We start from the raw sequence: 17,805 nt of genomic DNA, 5'->3' as shown, positions 1-17,805 counted from the left end.
TTTTTATTATTAAACATAAGACTTAAGAAACAATCATTTCATTATTGCAAACTCCATTTTAATTTAGCTTTATATTATTTAAGACTAAGACTTTTACACATGAAAATGATTTGATTTATAATATATTCCATGCTAATTAAATTATAATTTTTTTGCAATATTTTTTTTTTATTTTTTTTTTACTTAATAGAAAGTTATAATTCTTTAGTAGGGATGGCAATGAGTAGGATTTTTTTTAGTATTCAATTTGAATAAATCCTAATAAGATGTGTTTGGATAGTATATAATCAGGTTTAAGATGGTTTTAGATTTGAAATTTGATACTCGTGATGGGTTTAGATCAAGTTCAGGTTTTACATATTGAATATTCGTTATCGAAATCTATTTATATAAATATTTAATTAAATATAAAATATATATTTTTATAATAATATTTATAAATTTTATATATTTTATTTTATATAAAATAAAATTAAAATATTTTATGAAATTATTAAATTTTTAAAATATAAATTATTAATAAAAATAAATTTTATATAAATTATTAATTAAATATATAAAATTAAATAAATTTAAATATTTTTCTGATAATAACAATTTAATTTAAGATAAATTTAAGTAGTTGAAAATAAATTTTAATTGAATTTAAGATAAATTTAAATTTTAAAAATATTAATCAAATTTAAATTTAAATAAGTTTCATGATATTTTACTATTCCTATTTTTTTTTACATGAATCTCACGCGCGAAAAGAAGAGTGAGGGAAGTGAAAAAAAAAAAAAAAAAAAGAATTGCAGATCATGAAATCCAAATAACTTGTTCCAAGTTAGCAGGATTGAACCACGTGTTCACTTACTCGAACCTACTCTCGAAAGCGCTCTCCACTTCGACATCACTTTTTATGCAACATCCCAAAGCAAGCCAACGTGTACCGACTTTCCAGGATAATGCGACACGTCTTCTTCTCTCATTGGTCATTAAGGAGCCAATTAGAAAGCTTAATAGCGTCAATTTATTCAGTGGGCTCCACCCAGAAATAAAATTCCACCAATCACCTCTCTCAACTATGTTCGAGTTGAACTAGACACGTGGTGCTTCTTTGCCCAGCCACGGTGATGCCGTTATGATTATGGTCAGTGTTTCCTCACACAGAGAGAGAGAGAGAGAAGAGAGAGAACAGACTCTAAGAGGGGCAGAGACCAGAGAGTTTGCTCGGTTAGAGACAGAGAGAGAGAGTGGAGTGAGGTGGTGCTTGAGGGAAGATGGATGGCGGGGAAGGGTGGCGCGTGATATCATGCGCCCCTGGTGCTCAGGATAAGACGATAATCAACCCGATAATGCTCAGATTCAGGCCGATTGCTCCCAAACCAGCAACCGACGGCTGGAAGCCAGAGAACAAGAACGGTTTGGTTACTAGCGTAAGGACGAAGAGAAAGTATGTTAGGGTTAAGAAGACAAACGAATACTACAAAAGAAGAAAAAGGAAATCATCAGATCTAGAAAGAGCTGGTAGAGAAGATGATTCAAACGAGAAGCTTTTCACGCTCCAGTTACTACCAGAGAAAACTGATCTAAAAAAAAATTCACCCCTAGTTAAAGGATCTAGCAGTGGTGTTGATCGTACCGATAGAAAAGATCAGGTGCAAGAGCATACGGATCCTTCCGTGTTGTTTGAGTCCAGAACACAGGTAACCGGTGATCTGAGTTCCCTTGCCTTTGCAGATCGGACGGCTGCGATGGCAGAGAAGAGAGTAATAGAGACGTGGGTGACGGTGGAGAGCGTGACAGACACGTGCATGGAAGTGGCGGACGGGTTAGGGTGTACGGACATGGAGAAAATGAATAATCTGAACAGGGACACGTGTCCGGGGTTTATATCGGATGGTAGAAGCAGAGTAGAGTGGGTGAACGAAGCATACAGAAGGATGGTGATGGTGAGACCGGAAAATACCGACGGGCCGTACTCGTCGGTGGAAGAGATCATTACGGTGAGGCTGGTGATGAAAGAGAAAATATTGCCATATCTGTACTACCCAACGTTTACGTGCTGGGTTAGGTTACAGTACACGTGGCCGAAGGAGAAGTTCTCACAAATGGTTCCGTGTGATGTGTGGAAGATGGAATCTGGTGGGTTTGCATGGAGGCTAGACGTTAAGGCAGCTCTAAGTTTGGGTCTTTGAAAATGGACAAGAAAGAAAGAAAGACCTCTCATTTCAGGTATATGCTTTATCCTAATCTATCACCTAATAAGTTTCTTGCTAAGCTGGAGAAGCAAATTATGTACGATAATTATATATACATTAAGTAAATGTCAGTAGGTGTAAGGGTGCTCTAAAGTCTAAACCAAGAAGGGATGGCCTGTAGTGTAGTTTATTTGTATCTATGCAAATAGACAAGATTTGGGGACCCAAAAAAGAAAGAAAAAGAAGCAACAAGAACAAGAAACAATGTGATAGATGGGTTCGAAGGAACTGGGAATTGATGGTTAACGTGCTTAATTTGTGCTCTACATGCCACGCCGGGGGGTTGGACAGTTGGGGGACGAAGAGAACCTTCCAAATGGCCCAACCCTTCTCTCTTTTTGTTAATTGCTATGTGTATATCAAATGAATTGCCAAAACTTTTTTACTGCTATCTTTTGGTTGCCATTTAATATCTTATATATTCATGCTTCTAGGGCTAATTATATCATATGTTGTGTTAAAATTCAACAGCTAGAATAAATAGAGCTTAAGTAGTGTCACTATCGACTATCAAGGATACATATATAATATAAGGTAGCTTACTGAAAACGAAATTAGATGTTTTCAAAGAAAATAGAGAAGGGTTAGTTAGAAGCAATGTCATTGATTAATAATGAAGTCTAGTCATCAGTTTAATTATGTCCAGCTAGTGTCCAGTGGCTTGCACTGCTATAAATCAATATATATATATATATATATATATATATATATTTGCTTTAGGAAATATTAGAGTGTTTATGGGTTCTTATATGTTTATTTACGTATCATTAATATATGTAATTTACAAAATCTGTCTACTTGGTTTTTTAAATTATTCTTAATTGTTTTGTTAAGTTTGTTTTGTAAGAAGTGTTGTTTTATACTATTTGATTCAATTTCTTAATTATTATTTATATATTTTTAATTTTTGTTGTAAAATAATAGAAAAATATGACAAATATTTGAATTTTTTTATTTTTAATAATCTTAATATACGCATTGGGATGATGTAGATCATTGTAATGGTGGAATTACTTCTGATTGTTAATTTTATAAAAATATTTTCGTTTTATAAAAAGTTAAATTTAAATTTGCAAATAAAAAAAATACTATTAAAAAAAAGCAAAAATTATTTTTTTTAAGATAAATGGTAGGTATATATAGATGCTTCGAGGAGTTTTATGCTAGTAAGCGGCCACATTAGTGGGGCTTGATGGAGGATTTTGGATGCGAGGAGATTTATTTATGTTTGTGAGTGTTAAGAGCTAGAGTTTACCTCAATAATTTCTAGCAAGAAAAATGAAATAATTATGTAAATTGTCTAGAATGATCCAAGAATATATATATATACACTCTTTTAATTGTTTATCCAAAACAGTGTTGAAGAAACATGATAGCGATACATTCATTGTGTCGAAATCATTTTATAGGTGGACAGTCGATAAGATGGGGACATTACAAATCTACATCTCTGAAAATTTTTCCTTCTTAAATTATCAACCAATTAGCTAAATATTTTAAAAATTAAATTAATAATAAATTATAAAATAAATTAATATACATAAAAATAATGTTTTCTTTCTCATAAAAATATGAGTTTTTTTTGTAATATAAAATATAAATTTTATACAATTATAAAAGATAATATATATATATATATATAAATTATATGTAATAATCTCTTTTAATAATAATTATTTGGAAGCTCAAACACTCATTAACTCCTAATTTAATTACAATAGTATTTTATCAATATAATTTTTCTTAAAAAATATATAAAAATTAGAATAAATTTAAAATAAAAGGAGGATGCATATAAATTTATAAATTGAGTAAATAAAAAAATAAATTATAATTCTCAATTATAATTTAATTTAGAATAAATTAAGTAAAAACTTGGCAGTTACAATAGAGTTAGATGGTGAGTTGGGCGTACGCCACGTTTCTTCAAAGGAGTAGTCGTGCAATGATATGTTGTCATGGTACTTGATGGCAATGTAATATATAAATTATTATTATCATTAGAAACATAAAAATAAATAATAATGAAATAAATGGAATGGGGGAAGCTGTACGATTACTCGGCTTGCGGCCGGCCAGGGAGACATGGACCAATTACATGGAAGGAAAAGTTCTAAAAAATTTAAAAAACATTGTCGGATTTTAAAACGTGGATTTACTACAAAGGCTGTGGTGCAGTGAGTGGCACCAGCCCTACAGCCAATCCGGTAAACGTAATTGCACCTTTTGCCCCCATTAAACTATCTACCACTTAAGAAAAAAAAAAAAGAACACGCTACCACCTTCCTTTGAGAGAAAATAAATAAATAAAAAACAACTATCTTCCACCTTCAAAACTTTCAACTCTGCGTAACTACTCTGAGAATATCTTAATTACAAATATTAAAAATAATTATTAAATTTAAAATAATAAAAATAAAATTAATTAATTAATTTATACATTTAAAAAATCATATTTTGAAAAAATATTTTTAAATGAAAACGAAAATTTTACTGTATTGAGACAAAAATTTAAGCTTTATTTTTTTAAAAAAAATTTATTTAAATATTTTTATTTAATTTTTTTAGTATTAATTTTTTATTTTTTTGTTGAGAAATAATTTTTTTAAATGATTGCATTGATTACTCGAATATTTGAAGTAATTGATTAATTTTTTTTTGTATAAACAGTTTGTAAAATATTCTATTAAAAGATAAACAAAAATATAAAACGAGGAGGAAAAAAGTGTGAGTTTTAAAGGAATAAATATAAGAAGTAATATCTAGAAGAGAGAATTAGGGTTGTTTGAGTATAAAAATATTTAAAAAACAATAAAAAGAATTAAAAAGCTAATGAAATAAAATTATTAAAATTAATTATTATATTTTTAAAATATAAAATTTAATTAATAAATTTTATTAAAATAAGTAAATTAAATAATAATTTAACTGATATTAAAATTTTTTATTAACAAAAAATTTAAATAATTTAATAAATTATAAACAGGGAGATATAATAGTGTATTTTTTAAAATAAAATTAAATAACTAATTTTGATAAAATTTGGAAATTAAATAATAATTAAAAAAAAAAACACTGCGAGAGGCGCAATGTTGTCATGCTATGAAGGTGATCCTCACGGTCTGTAGAGCGAGTGTAGGTATTGGAAAACCAACCGTGTGAAACCGAATTTTGATGCGAGGAGCAAATAGAATCAAACCACGTGTGCCTTTTCTCGAAACTAACCAAATGCCTTTTCAGCAAATTTCCACTTGAGTGAACAGTGACACGACAATCATGGACAGGGCTACGTGTCCTTTCTTTCGGCAGCGCTGCACACATTCCCTTCACCCATTGGTTGCTCCGGTAGGACCATCCTCAATGCGTAATGCTTAATTTCTCCGACTGGATTACGCTACTCTTCATACGGACCCACACCTCTTCCAAAATTTTTCTGGCCAATCACATCTCTCATCTGTTTCATACTTGCCCTAGACACGTGTTGCTTTTACGCTCTTCTCTCTCTGTTCTGCTCAGCTTGCATTATCGCCTGAGCTCACCACTCCTTCAGAAAAGATTGTTAAAAGCAGAGGCCATCGAGAAACGGCAAAGAGAAATGGATGGTGGGGATAGGTTGCGCATGATACGATGCGCTGGAGGTACGCAAGATAAGACTAAGACTATAATCAACCAAATAATGCTCAGATTCAGGCCGATTGCACCTAAACCGGCCAGAAGTGCTCCAGATTCTGATATCTCTGGTTTGAACAACAAGAACCTATTGCTTTCCAAGGGAAGAACCAGAAGAAAGTACGTTAGGGCTCGTAAGGACAACAGATTGACCAAAAGAAACCAAAAAGTTTCATCATCAGAGGAAGGAAATAAAGAAAACGAAAGAGACCGTGTAGGTTTTGACAAGGTCGTTACTCTGCAATTGTTGCCGGAGAGAAGCGATCAATCAAAGACCTCGCCAGAAAGAGGAAGATCTTGGTGCAATGTCGATCTCACAAAAAAGTTATTTCATGATCCAGAGAACAATAATCAAGCGGCATCCATGCTGCTCAAGTTGAAGCAGCCGGTTATCGACGGAGCAGATCCGACGGTGGCGATGGTTCCTGAAACTAAAAAGAAAGAGGTAGTGGAATCGTGGGTGACAGTGGAGAGCGTGACAGACACAAACACTTGTATGGAAGGTCGAGGGTTAGGGTGTACGGACATTGAGAGAGTGAAGAATCTGGAAGAGGACACGCGTCCAGGGTTTATATCGGACGGTTCAAACACAGTGCGATGGGTGAATGGGGCTTATAAGAGGATGGTGTCAGCGATGGAGGAAGAACAGGAGGGGCTGTCCGTGGAAATAATGGTGTGGTTGGTGAAGAAAGAAAAGTTGGTTCCATACATGTACTCTTCTGCATTTACGTGCTGGGTAAGATTGCAGTACTCGTGGAAGGAGGAGAATTGGTCGTCGCAGATGGTGCCATGTGATCTGTGGCGAATGGACTGCGGAGGCTTTGCATGGAGACTGGACGTTCAAGCTGCTTTGGGTTTGGGCCGGTGAAAGATTCACAAGAAGCATCCACATTAAACACCAACAAATTAAAGCTAAAGCTATCAGGTAACACAATATGCAATTAATGAGGATATTTTTACTATTTTTACCTTGAAAGAAATTTTAGACACGCAAACCAAGAATCGGAAATGGGCCAGGAAATTGTATTAATAGGGATGGTTATAGTTTTCCAGGAATCTAACAGAGGGCAGAAAATGTGTGGTGGGATTAAAGATCAGCTATAGTGGGTAGGATGTGCAGAAAATGTGTGGTGGGATTAAAGATCAGCTATAGTGGGTAGGATGTGCAGAAAATGTGTGGTGGGATTAAAGATCAGCTGTAGTGGGTAGGATGTGCCTAGCAAAGATACGATAGGATATAGGTTAATATTGTTTTGAAGATTAAAAATTTAATATTAAATTAATTTTAATTTTAAATTTAAAAAGTTAAATATTATTTAAAAATGAAATTTTTATAAAATCTAAATTTTAACCTCTCAATAATAGCTTGTTGGAGCTGCCTAGTTGATATGTAATGTTGGAATTGAAAGGACCTAATCGACAAAGGGAACTGGCGGACAAACTATTGTGACATAACTGAAAGTTATTCATACATTTATCAACTGAAAAACTGTAAGTTATCCAACTAACACAAACTAAAAACCTCATCTAATCAAAAGAAAAAAACTAAGGCTATGTTTGGATTGGAGGAAAATAAGGGAGAAAGGAAAATTATGAAGGAAAATAAACATGTTTTCTCTCTTCTCTTTGTTTGGGAATGAGGGAAAATTGAAAAGAGTGGAAAATAAAGGTGAAAAATAACCAATATATTTACTATTCATTTTCTCTCCATTTTGGAGAGAAAGTGGGTGGAAAAATTATAAAATTATCTTTTTATCTCTATAATTATTTATTTTAATTTCAAATAAAAAGGGCAAAATGGATATTTTACTATTTAAAAAATTATTTTCCCTCATTATTTTCTTCCCTAATATCCAAACAAAGAAAGGAAAATAACTTTTACATTATTTTTATTTTCCTTTCTTATTTTCTCTTCTTTATTTTCCTTCCCTCTTTTATTTTCCTTCCCCCCTTCCCAAACATAGTGTAAGACCCATACTATATACATGTGGTGGAAACGCTTATCTTCTATGAAATATTATAATTTAAAATAGACTTTCATTTATTATTTATTTTTTATATTTTAACAAAATTAATTATTTAATTTTATATTTTAAAAAAATATTATTTAATTTTTATATTTTACTTCAATTAAATTATTTAGCTCTTTCGTCAAATTTTTTTTTAGTCAATATCAGTTAAATTACTATTTATTTTTCCTATTTTAAGAAAAATAATTAGTGGATTCATGTATTTCAAAAGTTACTATTATTTAGTCTCTATATTTTAGTAAAATTAAATATTGGTCCCTGTATTTTGAAAAACACAATATTTAGAAAAATATATTCTTCAATAAGATTAAAAACTTTGCTATGTTCAGGCTAAACTCTAAATTTATTTATTTTTTTTAAATTATTTAAGTATTTTTATTTAATTTCTTAGATATCGTTTTTGTGTTTTCTCTACTAAAAAATAACATATAGTTTGTACCATTTTTTATTAAAAGATGAAAAAAATAGAGACAACGAGGGAGAGGACGTGGTGCAGAGGAAAAAAAACATGGGGAGGGAGAAAAAAATGGAGGGGTAGGAGAGAAATAAGAGTGAGAGGATTATATTGGTTTAAGTATAAAAAATAATTATGCGATAAAATAGTATAAAAACTAAATTGTAGCTAATAAATAATTTTTTTAAAAAAAATATAGGGATTAACTAATCAGTTTTACTAAAATAAATAGACTAAATAGTAGTTTGATTGACATTGACTAATAGAAAAATTGATAGAGAAAATAAATAGTTTAACAAAAAAAATAATAAAAGGACTAAATAGTATATTTTTTAAAATACAAATATTAAATAATTAATTTTATTAAAATGCAGTTACTAAAGAATAATTTTCTTTTAAATATTTTAAATTTAGACTCCATTTATTTTATAAAAAATAATTTATATATGAAAATATTTTTCATAAAAAATTTTATCTATAAAAATATTTTTTATTGTTTAGTTATAATATTAAAAAATAATTTGTGTTTATGTTATGTATGTTTAAGTGGTTTTATAAGATTTTTAAAGTTAAGAAAATAGTTTTTTTTTTGAAAAAAAAAGTTATTTTTTTAAAAATAATTTTTTTATTAGAAAAATATTTTCTGTTGGTTTATTTTAATATTAAAAAGAGTAAAAAAAAATTCTACTAATTTTCTTTTTTAAAACAATGGAGCCAAGTAAAATAAAGAAAATAAAAACATATATATAGCCAGGCCAGTTTCAGGTAGACTACTACATACCATTTAAAGCCCATAGGGCTCTCAGTAGTCTAAAACACTGGCTTGTTTTTCTTGGATATGCATATGGTATAATCCTTATTCTTATAAACAATGCCTATTAAGGCTTCAACTTTTACCTAGCTGTCTGGAATCTTCCTAATAATTTAATTAATTGATGAAAAATAAAGAAATAAATATGATTAAGTTAATCTGATTCAATAACATTCGTATCCATCGGTAAACTTTTTTGAACCTAAAAAATTCACCTACAAATTTATCAAACTACGTTGATCTTACTTTAGAGTACTATTCATGTTCAGGTATATGGTACATAAGAGAAATACTCCTTAAAATATCTTCCTTTAACAAAATCTATTGTGATTTTCTTCTTCTTCCTCTTCACATGAAGTCATGCTTGTTTCTTGAACGACATTTTTAGTGTTTAAATTCATGGCTTCTAAGTTGAAATTTTCTTGTGAGGATTAAGGATTTACGAGATGGAGAAAGGTTACTTTTATTGTATACCTCAAGAAAAAAAATGGAAAAAAAAATAACAAATAGTTCATAGCAGTAACCATGTTGTGTTTAAAAAAAAAAAAAAAAAAAAAACAATAACCATAGTGACATCATATGATTCTCTAAATAATTTGGTTCTCTCTTGTAAAAAAAAAAATTATTAAATAATGCTCACTAATATATATACATAGAGCTTGTTTGGTTTAACTGTTGAATACAAATGATAGCTGTTAGTCGATAACTGATAGCTGATGATAACTATTTTATATTAAGTGTTTGGTAAAATTATATTTAATTGTTGCTATTGATATGTGAAAAGATTAATAAAGATATATATCATATAATTTATTTAATTTTTAAATAAATATAAAATTATAAATTTATTACATTATATTATTTATTTTATTATTAAATTAAATATATAATTATTAAATTAATATATTATATTATTTAAATAAATATATAATTATTAATCTATTATATCATATCATTTATTTTATTCTTGAAATAAGAAAATAATTATTTTTTAAGATAATTAAATAATTTTAAAAATATAGATAAAAAATAAAATAATTATTATTGTTAATAGAAAATTTTATAATTAATTTTAAGTTTTTAGATATAAATAAATATTTTATATTTTATGTTATTAATAAAAAATATTTTAACAAAGTTAAAATACGTTAATTAAAATGTTAAAATTACAAATAAAAAATAAAAGCATTAATAATATTAATTTTCAAGTTAAATAAAAAAGGATAATATGATCAAAATAAAAAATTAAATTAAATTAGCTATCAGCTGATGAGAAACAGCTCTAAAAATAGAGCTGATACAAACTGCAGCTGATGGTATCATATCAGTTGTCCATTAGCTATCAGTTCTATTTTTTTAAGTTGACAAACAATATAATTTACCTGTTTGAGTGTCCATCAACTATCAGCTGACCCAACAGGTAAATCAAACACTTCATAAGGTAATGCCCCTTTTGAATGGAAAATGCATGCTTTTGTTCTAATTTTTTATTAGTATTTATTATAATTCTAATTATCTATAAATAAAACATTAGCATATGTTATTTTTCAAACCACGTTATATGTGTTTTATAAGAGATTAATTTTTTTTATCGTAAAGATAAATTATTTTGGAATGGGTAATTGAAGAAATTTGAACTTAAAACCCCTTTAAGACCTCTTCACCTTATCCCTTATTGGCAACTCTGATTGGCAACTCCATAAGAAATTATTTGTTTTGTTATTAAACAACATTTGAATAGGAGAAAATCTTAGTAGATATTTTGAATCTTCGTAGATATTGTGACGACCTTCATGATGGTTGATGACAAGGAAAGCAATTAACAATGTGTCAATCAAACTTTCAATTTTCATTTGAAAACTTTCTATAACACTATATAATATATTTCCGTTTATGGATGACGTTGATGCATTCTTCATGCACTACTCGTGTCTTTTCTTCTGTTTCCCTTCTTCAATTCCTAAATTTATAAAAAAAAATCTATTTATATATCATTAAGTTTTTTAATTACAATTCATTTTAATTATTAAATAAAAAATATATATTTTTTATAATTTATTTTAAAGAAAAATAACAGGGAAGATGAAAGTTTGATGTAAATATTTTTTTTTTATTTATAAAAATTTATTTGAGAGTGTTCTAACCTTTTTATAAATTATTTATTATGTGGCATTCATAAATTAGATTGTGGAAATAGATAAATTATTAGGTTTATTGGGTATACATAAACATTCACTCAAAAATAGTAAATTTCATCTTCCTAATTTTGTGAGACAATTGCTTTTATAAGAGTGTTTGGTGAAATTTTTTTTAATACGCCGTGTAAGAGCGGGAGAAAAAAAAAGTCTTATTTAATGCTACAATATGGTAAATTTAATTTAAGAAAAACATAATATCTCGAATTGATTTATAAAAAGTAGTTGCATTTAATTTGCCCATGCCCATGTACCTAGCTGAAAGGGAAAAAGACACAGATGGAGATTACCTCTCTTGTAATATTGATTGGAAAAGCGCCAACTTGAGCCTTTGATCTTTTTCTCTCTCTTAGCTTTCGGTTATGTCATGCATGTAGAGAGTCTCCCTTTCTTTGTTCATGGTGGTTTTGAGCTCTAAGAATTTGTCTAGTATTAGCCAAGTTATGATCGCACATGAAAATTCGTATTGATGCATGATTTAATTGGATTTTTAGTTCATCAGAATTAATATTTTGTGGTTCATATTTTTATTTTATTAAAAATTGAAGTATTATAAAATAGAAGGAATAGCTACGTAGAGCTATTGGAGATTTTTACACAAAATTGTAAAATTATGCAGAGCTTATAGGCTTTTTAAGATAAACAACATTCATTCTACATCAAAAACTCTTCAAAGAGAGAGAACTCATTACACTTCTCTTCATTTAGCTGCATTATGGCACTTAAAATTATCCTGTTGCCGTTATAAAAGTGTTTTAAGTGAAAATAACAAAAGCAAACAAAAATAATATAATATTTTACATAATTCATTTTAGGCATAGTTATGATTCGATTTAAGTCTAAATTAAAAATGGATTAGTGGTTTGAGTTTTAAGGGTTGGGATTTGAGATTATGTTGAGGGTTTTGAATATCGGTTTCGATTTCAGATCAATTCATCCGATTTCGATTTGATCAAATTTAATGGTCAAATTTTTTTTTTTAAAGTGAAAACTTCAATTTTTATTCGAAATTAAAGTGAATCAATCAAAATTAATTTGATTTGATTCAATAAGGTTGTGATTAGAGTTTGAATGGTTTTGATCTTGATTCGATCTAAATCTAGACTTGAGCTATTTCAATCTAGTTCTCCCTCCAATATAGCACTATATCTACATATATGTTATCTTCCACCATTAATAAATATTGCAAACACATCATAAAACTCAAAGCTGTCTCTCAAAATCATCAAGCCAATTGGACCAAAAATTCAACACACTACTAATTGTTCATAATAAATATATTAGTTTGTCCCTTTCATTCACTTCTAGACATCGCTTAATATTTTGGGTGGTACTATATCACACACTATACTATATTAAATAAAATAGTTTGATCTTCTTATTCTCTTTTGGACATAATTAAACAATTTGTTCCTATAACTTCACATAATGGGTAATGTCCCTTTCTCTCCATGTGGGGCAGTAAACAAGAGTTTCTTCCTCTTAAATGGTATGTCGTTTTTTCAACTATGGATTAAAGTTAAATAATCTCTTTCACAATATTCTTATTTATTATTTTGGTCCTCTCAATTATAATCTCAATAGGAATTTTTATTCAAATATGAATAACACTAATATAAGAATATTGTACTTAGTCAGTTCCAAGCCCGGATAAAGGAAGAGAGTTACGTAGGTAACAACTAGCGTAAAAATTTCATCACACCTCATGATATGGATTCAAATGATATAAAGATATATATGAAGGAACAACTACTATTGTGCGCACAGTGAGGGGTCAAAAGAGATTTTCCTATCTCAGTTGGATTACACCAAGGTTTAGCTGTAAGCCCTTACCTTTTTACATTAGTTTTAGATGAATTGACGAAATATATGCAAGAGAGTATCCCTTAGTGCATAATGTTTGTGGATGATATAGTTCTGATAGATGATACGCGAGAAGGAGTCAATAGAAAGTTAGAGCTTTGGATAAGTACTCTGGAATCAAAGGGCTTTAAGTTAAGTAGAACGAAGACATAATACATACATTGCAAGTTCAGTGAAGGCCGAACTGGTGATAGGGAAGGAGTTAGTTTGGATGGAGTGGTACTATCCCAAAGTAATCACTTTAAATATCTCGGCTTAATCCTTCAAATTGATGGGAGATGTGAGAAGGATGTTAGTCATAGGATTAAAGTCGAATGGTTGAAGTGGAGACATGAAACATGAGTTTTATGTGATTGTAATATTCTCAATAAGTTGAAAAGAAAATTTTACAGTACAGTCATACGACCGACCATGTTATATGGTAGTGAGTATTGGGCACTGAAGGAGTCATATGTGTCTAAGATAAGATTTGTGGATATAAGAATGTTAAGGTGAATGAATGATCATACTAGACTAGATAAAGTCCATAATGAGAGTATTAGAGAAAAGGTAGGAGTGGTGCCAATTGAGGATAAGTTGAGAGAAGGGAGATTGAGGTGGTTTGGTCATGTGAAGCGCAGATATACGGAGGCTCCAGTTGGACAAGTAAATCACATTAGATTAGAGAATAAAAAGAAAAGAAAGGGTTTATCTAAATTGACTTAGAAGCATTACACATGTCTGAGAATTTAACCCAAAATCGTTTAGAGTGGAGAAAAAGAATCCATATAGTCAACCCCAAATTTTTTGGATAAATGTTTAATTGAGTTGAGTTGAGTATGAATAACACTAAAATATGAGTCATTTTCAATGTAGGAAATAATTCTTTATCACATGACTGATTGAAAAACATTTTTCTCACTCAAATTAGATTTTTTTTTAATCCTATAAAATTTTTTGAATCATACCCTAACATGCACAATCATAAACTAATAGTTAGGAGAGTCACAATTATTCTAATGAATTTAATAATTTGGTATAATGATTGAATTCATTTTTTTTATATTAAATAATATGGAGAAAAATAAAACTTATCCTTTTGGGACATCCTCGACTATTTATAGAATCTTTAAATTTCCTTCTTCAAAAAGGTTTTTGTGCTGAGGTGATTAATTGTCTGTGTCATGTTCTCACAACTTTTTTTTCATGCTGTTAAGATTATTTCAATAGATTTTTTTTATTAGCATTCTATTTTTTAAAAAATATTTGATTTTTACGATTTTTATATTATAATTATATCAAATAAAGTATTCTTTAAATTTTAAAAATTATTTTTCATTAAAATATTTATTCAATAATTTATTAATTACATTTAATAATGCATAATGCGAGAGTTCGACTAATTATATAATATATCTGAAACATGTACTCTTTCGGTTATGAATATGTAAATTCCATTTTTCATGTTTTATAGATGGCATATATTTATATGAATATAAAGAGGCCTAAAATAAATAAATTAGAGATAACAACTTCAAATTATGGTATTTGCGCTTGAATCTTGATCAACAATTAGGCCAGGCTAGGTTTGGGCTGTGTCCATATATTTCTCTAGCTTTTAGATCTCTTTCTAGGTATGATATAGAAGGTAGGGTTATTAATTTTATTGTTCGAATGTGGCCCAATTGAATATAATTCATTTGTCAAGTCCAACAAACCTTAGTCAAGTTGGGCCTAAGTACAAAATTTCCCATTCATATTTGCCATTTTTTTGGCGAATCAGATGGGCTAGTAGATCCCCAAACCTATGTACATGTCTAAATATTTTGGGTGAGTTTCACACAATATCACAATATTTAGTGGAAATATGAATTGTTTCTTATAAACTATGTAGGTGATGAAAAAAATTATTCGACTTTGATGGGAGCTCAAATTCAACAATCCATTGTCCTGAAAACAAGTCCAATACTATTGAGTTGAAACTCATTAATTATATGAATAAAATTATTGGCAAGATTTCAAGTGGAATTTTAAGTTTCGTTTGTTTCACGAAAAATAATGTGTATAGAAAATATTTTTCTTAAAAAATATTTTTATGATAATATTTTTTGTTATTTAGTTGCAATATTAAATTAATGATATGTGTTTATTTTATATATGTATAAGTGTGTTCACATTTTAATAAGATTATCAAAATTCAGAAAATGGAAAATGACTTTCTCTTTTGAAAAATGAAAGTCATTTTTCTTAAAAATGACTTAATTTTTCCTTTGATTGAGAAAATATTTTCTGTTGATCAATTTTTCTTGAGTGTCCTAAACGTTAAAAAAATACGAAAATTATTTTTTAGAAAAATATTTTCCGTGAAACAAACGGAGCCTTAGAGGGTGTTTGTTTTAACGTGTGTCAACTTATAAGCTCTAGAAATAAGTTGACGTGTTTGTTTATAACAAATTTTAAACTTATAAATTGAGCTTATAACTTAAAAAAAAAAAAAAATTTGGGATCAACTTTTCATTTTCATACTTATAAGTTTTGTACTTATAAGTTAATTTGACAAAGTATTTTGTTATATTATCATTGTTTAATTTCTAAAATTTTATTATAAATCTCATTTAATATCATTTTTTTATCATTTTAATATAAATGTGCTTATAAACATTTCAATTAAATATGTAATTGTTCAAAATTTTAAATGCTTATAAGTTTAAATTAGCTTATAAATTGATTTTCATAGATTAAACCAAACACTGTCTTAGTTAATTCTAACCTATATACTCTCTTTTAATAGAAGTACAGACGTTTGTCGTTTGGTTCCTTAAACGATTGAACTACAAGCAATCTAGTCTAACTTTGTTTTAGACCAAGCAACACAACTTCACCTCTTAGTGTGAATACCTATACATTGACACATTTTTATTTGTTCAATAATGAGAATTCAACCTTCTCATTATTGAAGTGATAAGAGCGATTGCTCGAGTTCTAAACTCTTTAAAATATAATTTGTCTACCCCATCGTATGTTTTTTCATATCAAATAGTAAAATAGTCAAGTGTCTGCAAATGCAAGAGATTTGAAACTTAAATTGAGACAACTCTCTCCCTATTATGAAGTATATAATAACAATAATAATTAAGTATTAATTTCAAACTGGTTGGCATCAACTATATGGATCTTTTGTCGCCATTTAACTCTATTAGACACCAAATTCACTTTATGAAGTATAAATGATAAAAAATATTTGGATAAAAATTCTATTGCCATTTCTCAATGCTTTTGCCATATATCCAATGGCTTCAACTTAAAATATCACTTGTTGATATGCAACACACGCATGTGCAAAAGGAGTGGGATGTAAAATGTGGAGAAAAATGCAATTGGCAATATGAAATATGGTAAGTTATTTGAATTAAGTTGAAAGGTAATAGTGATTACTAATATTCACAGATGTGTGTGTGCTCTTTAGAATACATGTGTGGGGATGGTTTCATGTAGGAGCTAGGAGGCCTTGCTGATATATCTCAAATTTTCAACTATTTATTTAATTTTAATCTTTTTGTTACCGTATAGAAATTCAAAACCTGAACTCTCATATCATCACAAGAGTGCCATGGCCATCAGACAATACTATGCCGTTTAATTTTATTTTTTTATATATATACATCGTATTAAACATATTATTTTCATAAATATTTATAATAGTCGTATGATTGCTAATGATAGCTTATCAATAGAAAAAGAAATGAACATATCATATATCCCTGTTAATAAAATAAAGTTGTTTGGATATTAGTGAATAAACTTGTGAGTAATGGATTGAATCTTCTGTTCTATATCTTGTTTGTATGCTTCTAGGCTGTCAATAATTTAGAATAATTAATGTGCTGCCTGTTTTGTTTCTTTGTATTAAGGTTTTCTGAATATTATCCATAGGAGACTTTTGCTCAAATTCAAGGAGAAAGGGTTGAAATTTGAAGTCTTCTAGAGTACATGTATTGGATAAAGATGCTTCTCATGGCAAGAAGATGAAGCTAATAGGGAATAACACCATGATATTTGAGACCATTATGTTGGAGGTCTAATTGGAAGTTGTGCAAATTCCCAAGAGGGAAATTTGAAATCCAAAAATAAGGGATTCAAGACAAGGGTTGGACACTCCTGCTTGGAGACAAAAATACATTGCACATTTTGTGGAAAATTGGTATGCTATATTATTATAAACATTGCCTGTGTTCTATCTCTGTACATGATCATATGCTTTGTAATTTTTATGTGCAGCAGCCGGCAGGACCTTCCAATAAAATTTTTATTTTTGAGCATATTCAGATTCATTCACAGGGAAATGTATTAAAATAATAGAGAAATTATTGTTGTAAAGAATAAATAATTTAAATAAAAAAAATTTAAAAAAAAATTCATATATAAATCTTATTTTGTTAACCCACCGAAAATAAAATAATTTTTTTCAACCTAACAAAAAGAAATTGCAATTAAAAATTCATTGTTCGGCGGTGCGTCGGCTGCTCACTTTGCCGCAATGCGTAGCTGACTAATATTTTGA

At 28.8% G+C, this 17,805-nt stretch overlaps 2 protein-coding genes across 3 annotated transcripts; both read left to right on the top strand.

Annotated features, from left to right (window-relative positions):
* The first annotated feature begins 774 nt into the window (after nucleotides 1-774).
* LOC110662872 (uncharacterized) lies at nucleotides 775-2,634 on the top strand. The gene has a single exon (XM_021822016.2). The coding sequence runs from the start codon at nucleotides 1,263-1,265 to the stop codon at nucleotides 2,178-2,180; it is 918 nt and encodes a 305-aa protein (XP_021677708.2). The 5' UTR covers nucleotides 775-1,262; the 3' UTR covers nucleotides 2,181-2,634.
* Nucleotides 2,635-5,610: 2,976 nt separating this feature from the next.
* LOC110662873 (uncharacterized) lies at nucleotides 5,611-17,563 on the top strand. 2 transcript variants are annotated; one of them, XM_021822018.2, is made up of 2 exons: nucleotides 5,611-6,837; nucleotides 17,178-17,563. In XM_021822018.2, the coding sequence occupies exon 1, from the start codon at nucleotides 5,611-5,613 to the stop codon at nucleotides 6,778-6,780; it is 1,170 nt and encodes a 389-aa protein (XP_021677710.2). In that variant the 3' UTR covers nucleotides 6,781-6,837; nucleotides 17,178-17,563. The 2 variants fall into 2 exon arrangements, with proteins under 2 accessions (XP_021677710.2, XP_021677709.2); XM_021822017.2 differs by having other exon boundaries at nucleotides 17,156-17,563.
* The last annotated feature ends 242 nt before the right edge of the window (nucleotides 17,564-17,805 follow it).

This window comes from Hevea brasiliensis, chromosome 18 (genome assembly GCF_030052815.1).
Source record: "Hevea brasiliensis isolate MT/VB/25A 57/8 chromosome 18, ASM3005281v1, whole genome shotgun sequence".
In the NCBI taxonomy this organism is placed as follows: Eukaryota; Viridiplantae; Streptophyta; class Magnoliopsida; order Malpighiales; family Euphorbiaceae; genus Hevea; species Hevea brasiliensis.
The sequence above is the reverse complement of the archived record's forward strand: the minus strand, read 5'-3'. Positions and strand labels throughout refer to the sequence as shown.

What these genes read in the sequence shown, in the direction of transcription:
- LOC110662872 (XM_021822016.2), top strand. Translation starts at nt 1,263, where the DNA reads ATGGATGGCGGGGAAGGGTGGCGCGTGATATCATGCGCCCCTGGTGCT.
- LOC110662873 (XM_021822018.2), top strand. Translation starts at nt 5,611, where the DNA reads ATGCTTAATTTCTCCGACTGGATTACGCTACTCTTCATACGGACCCAC.